The 4,200-nt window shown below is 32.2% G+C and overlaps 1 protein-coding gene across 1 annotated transcript; it reads right to left on the reverse strand.

The window, feature by feature from the left end:
• Positions 1 to 2,457: 2,457 nt before the first annotated feature.
• LOC121982976 lies at positions 2,458 to 3,441 on the reverse strand. Its single transcript, XM_042535974.1, has 2 exons — positions 3,415 to 3,441; positions 2,458 to 3,327 (listed from the first exon to the last, which is right to left on the reverse strand). Exons 1-2 carry the CDS (start codon positions 3,427 to 3,429, stop codon positions 2,629 to 2,631), a joined length of 714 nt encoding a protein of 237 aa, XP_042391908.1. The 5' UTR covers positions 3,430 to 3,441; the 3' UTR covers positions 2,458 to 2,628.
• Between the last annotated feature and the right edge of the window lie 759 nt (positions 3,442 to 4,200).

The raw sequence follows: 4,200 nt of genomic DNA on the forward strand, positions 1-4,200 counted from the left end.
AAATATCAATTTGACTCAATATATTGATAGCAATAATTTTTTGAATACGAATTAAAATTTTCAAATGTATTCGTGTTTAAAAAATTATTACTCTTAATATATTTAGTTAAATTGACGTTTAAGGACATGAATATAATCAGCAAAGGTAGACAAACACAAAGGAATTAGTTTTATGTCAATCTGAGGTCATTTGATCTATCAACCGATTTGATATAAAACTGGCTAATGGATCAAATGACTTACAATTGACATGAAACTAGTTCTTATATGTTTGTCTGCTTATTCTTATTATATTCATGCTCTCAAACATTAATTTGACCTAATATATTGAGAGTAATGATTTTTTAAACATGAATATGTTTTAAAAATTCAATTTGTGTTCAAAAAATCTGGCTGATAGACCAAATGACCTTGGATTGATATGAAACTAAATCTTATATGTTCGACTAGTTTTCTTGATTATATCCGTATGTTCAAACATCAATTTGACCAAATATATTGAGAGCAATTATTTTTTGAACATGAATTAAAATTTTCAAACATGACCATGTTCAAAAAACCATTGCTTTGAACATATTGAGTCAAATTGATATTGAGATCATAGATATAATCATAAGAACTAGCCGAACACATAGGATCTAGTTTCATGTCAATCCGAGGTCATTTGGTCCATCAGTCGATTTTAGACAAGATCAGCTAATGGACCAAATGACTACGAATTGACATGAAACTAGATCCTATGTGTTCGGTTAGTTCTCCTAGTTATATTCATGCTCTCAAATATCAATTTCACTCAATATAGTGAGAGTAATAATTTCTTGAACATAAATTAAATTTTTAAAATATATTCGTGTTCAAAAAATCATTGCTCTCAATATATTAAGTCAAATTGATATTTGAGAGCATAAATATAATAAGGAGTACTAGCTGAATACATAAGATCTAGTTTCATGTCAATCCGAGATCGTTTGATCTATCAGTCGATTTTGTCCAAAATTGACTGATGAATCAAATGACCTCGGATTGAAATGAAACTAGTTCCTATGTTTAAGTCTACCTCTCCTGATTATATCCATGTCCTCAAATATAAATTTGACTCAATATATTGAGATTAATAATTTTTTAAGATAAAAATATTTTAAAAAATTCAATTTGTGTTTAAAAAATCTAGCTGATGGATCAAACGATCTCGGATTGACATGAAATTAAATTCTATGAATTTGGCTAGTTCTCTTGATTATATTCAAGCCCTCAAATATCAATTTGGCTTAATATATTAAGAGAAATAATTTTTTAAACATGAATTAAAATTTTCAAATATATTCATATTTAACAAATTATTACTCTCAATATAATGAGTCAAATTGAAGTTTAAGGACATGATTATAATTAGGAAAACTAGCCAAACATATAGGATCTAGTTTCATATCAATCCGAGATCGTTTGGTCCATTAGAAAATTTTGGGCTGAATATAATCACGAAAACTAGCTGAACATATAGGATCTAGTTTCATATCAATCTAAAGTCGTTTGATCAATCGACCAGATTTTTTGAACACAAATTAAAATTTTCAAATATATTCGTGTTTAAAAAATTATTTCTTTAAATATATTGAATCAAATTAATGTTTGAGAGTATGGATATAATCAGAAGAGATATACAAACACATAAGAACTAGTTTCATGTTAATCTAATGTCATTTGGTCAATCGGTCGATTTTAGGTAAAACTGGTTGATGTATTAAACGTCAAATTAACGTTTGAGGATATAAATATAATCAAGATAAATAACTGAATACAATAAAATTAATTTCATATCAATTTGTTTGGTCTATCAACTGATTTTATTTAAAATTAATTTTGATATGAAAAAAATAAAAAAGTAAATCAGTCGACTGAGACTGATTTCTTTAAAATTTTGATATTTTAGGACATAATTAACTCTATTCGACTTCTTTTGAAATATCATTCGACTTATAAAGATAAAATAAAAAGTAGATATATAATCTAATAATTTTAAAATTATCGTACATGATTTAATAATTTAAGAAATTTACCCACATCACTTCTTAAATTACTCGTAAAATAATGTAATTATAATTATTTGCATAATTATTTTCCTTTGAGGAAAAATGCACGCATATAATCTTAACGCATATGATCTTCTGTAAGTAGACCCACATACAATTTATGTTTTTATTTTACATTTAATTAGACTTTATTACTCGAGGTTTTAAATAGAATAACTTTTATAATATAATATTGTTAGGAAAAACAAACCTTAAGCTACGAAGAGAAAAAATATATTTCTTTGACATTTAATATAAAATAAAATTACAACTAACAATCTGACTATACATTTATTTTAAAATTTATTTTTTTTGCCTTATTTTAAATTCGCCACCTCCTTGTGATATATAATATATGGATAGTATTAAATGATCAGAATCAAACGACTCAGAATATATATATATATATATCTATATGTATATATATATTAATTATATATTATAATTGGAAGATAGAGATTTTTAGTTGGTCAAATTCTGACGAATAAAATTTACTGATAATATATATATATATATATATATATATATATATATATATATATATATATATAATTCTTTATCAATGATGACGAGCACCACGGCCGTCATTGATTGGCGGCGGAGGCGGAGTTCTTGGGCGGTTGGATCTCAAGACTCCATTCGTCGGAGACTGGCTGTTGTTATTTGCATGATGATGTGCTCCACTTCCGTCTTTGGGCGGCGGTGAAGTCGGCGTTCTCGAGTGTTTGGATCTCAAGGCTTCATCCGCGGGTTTTTGGCTCTCGTTTATGACATTATGACTAGCTCCACCGCCGTCTTTAGTTGGTGGTTTAGTCGGAGTTCCTATGAGCTCGGATCTCGAGGCTTCATCCGTTGGTGATTGGTTCTCATTGATAGGTGGCGTAGTCGGAGCTCCTGAGAGATCGGATCTAGACGCTCCATCCGCCGGCGGTTGGCTCTCGTCGATTGCATTATGATGAGCTCCACCACCGTCATTGATCGGTGGCTTAGTCAGAGCTCCTGAGCCCTTGGATCTCAATGCTCCATCCTCTGGCAGTTGGCTCTTGTCGATTGCATAATGATGAGCTCCACCGCCGTCACCGATCGGCGGCGGAGTCAGGGTTCTCGAGCGTTGAAGTACCAAATCTTCATTTACCGGCAGCAGCTGCCGTTTGTCGACAGCATGAGTATGGGATCCATCGCCATCGCCATCGCCGACTCCCGGTCGGGCCGGAGTTCTGTCGGCATCCGAGTCCTTCTTCGCCGGTGCATAACTAACCTGCACACACCAACAGCAAACTCAAAATTAGTTTAAAAAAAAAAGTAAAAAAAATGGCGATAAACAAACTAAAATCAATCATCTTACCCAAACTGATCCCATGTTTGATCTTTCTCCCAGCTAAAACTTGTTGTGAAGACATGAACTGCGCCATTACACTTATTTATAGCGCACGCAGGGAAGAAGAAAACGTTGAACCGCGTGGCAGTCGATGACCTGCTCAACTCTCGTTCATATACGTTGGTGTTTGACTCAGTGAGATGATTGACCAGGTACTTAAGTCTGAACCCACGAGATCAAAACTGAATTCCTGGTGCCATGCATAAAAAAATGTATTTTTTTCTCACTCTCGTGTGAATTGCAGTAATTTTATTTTATTTTTTGAGGTTTTATCAGAGACAAAACATGTATTTTTTGACCGAGTTTTGGCAAGTTGTATATATACAAAAAGTGAAACGACAAAATCATGAAACAAACGGTTTACCAAATTAGGTATGACAGTAGAAATTCCAACACGACCCAATGTTTACCCTGTGGCCTGAGTCTGGTCTAAAATTTGACCCAAAATGAGGAACAGCGAAACCACGATCATGGGGCAAAAATGTTACCGGCTCCGTGTAATCAAAATAGTCGAAAGTCACACTTATCCGTCAGGTACGGTAGTATAATCTAATTACTACTCTAATTACTACTCTATTTGTTATATTGTGTTAATTTTATTTTGTATGATAATAGAATTTTTTATTGCTTCAGATTAACCTTTTTTTTCAAGAAAAAAGTTATTAGAAAAGGGGGTCCGGGTGCCCGGAATGTCAAAAGTAATCTCGTCACCAACATGGAGTCCACTGATTGGATGGGTTGACATCACGGTCC

The sequence above is a fragment of the Zingiber officinale genome, chromosome 5A, assembly GCF_018446385.1.
Source record: "Zingiber officinale cultivar Zhangliang chromosome 5A, Zo_v1.1, whole genome shotgun sequence".
Lineage (NCBI taxonomy): Eukaryota > Viridiplantae > Streptophyta > Magnoliopsida > Zingiberales > Zingiberaceae > Zingiber > Zingiber officinale.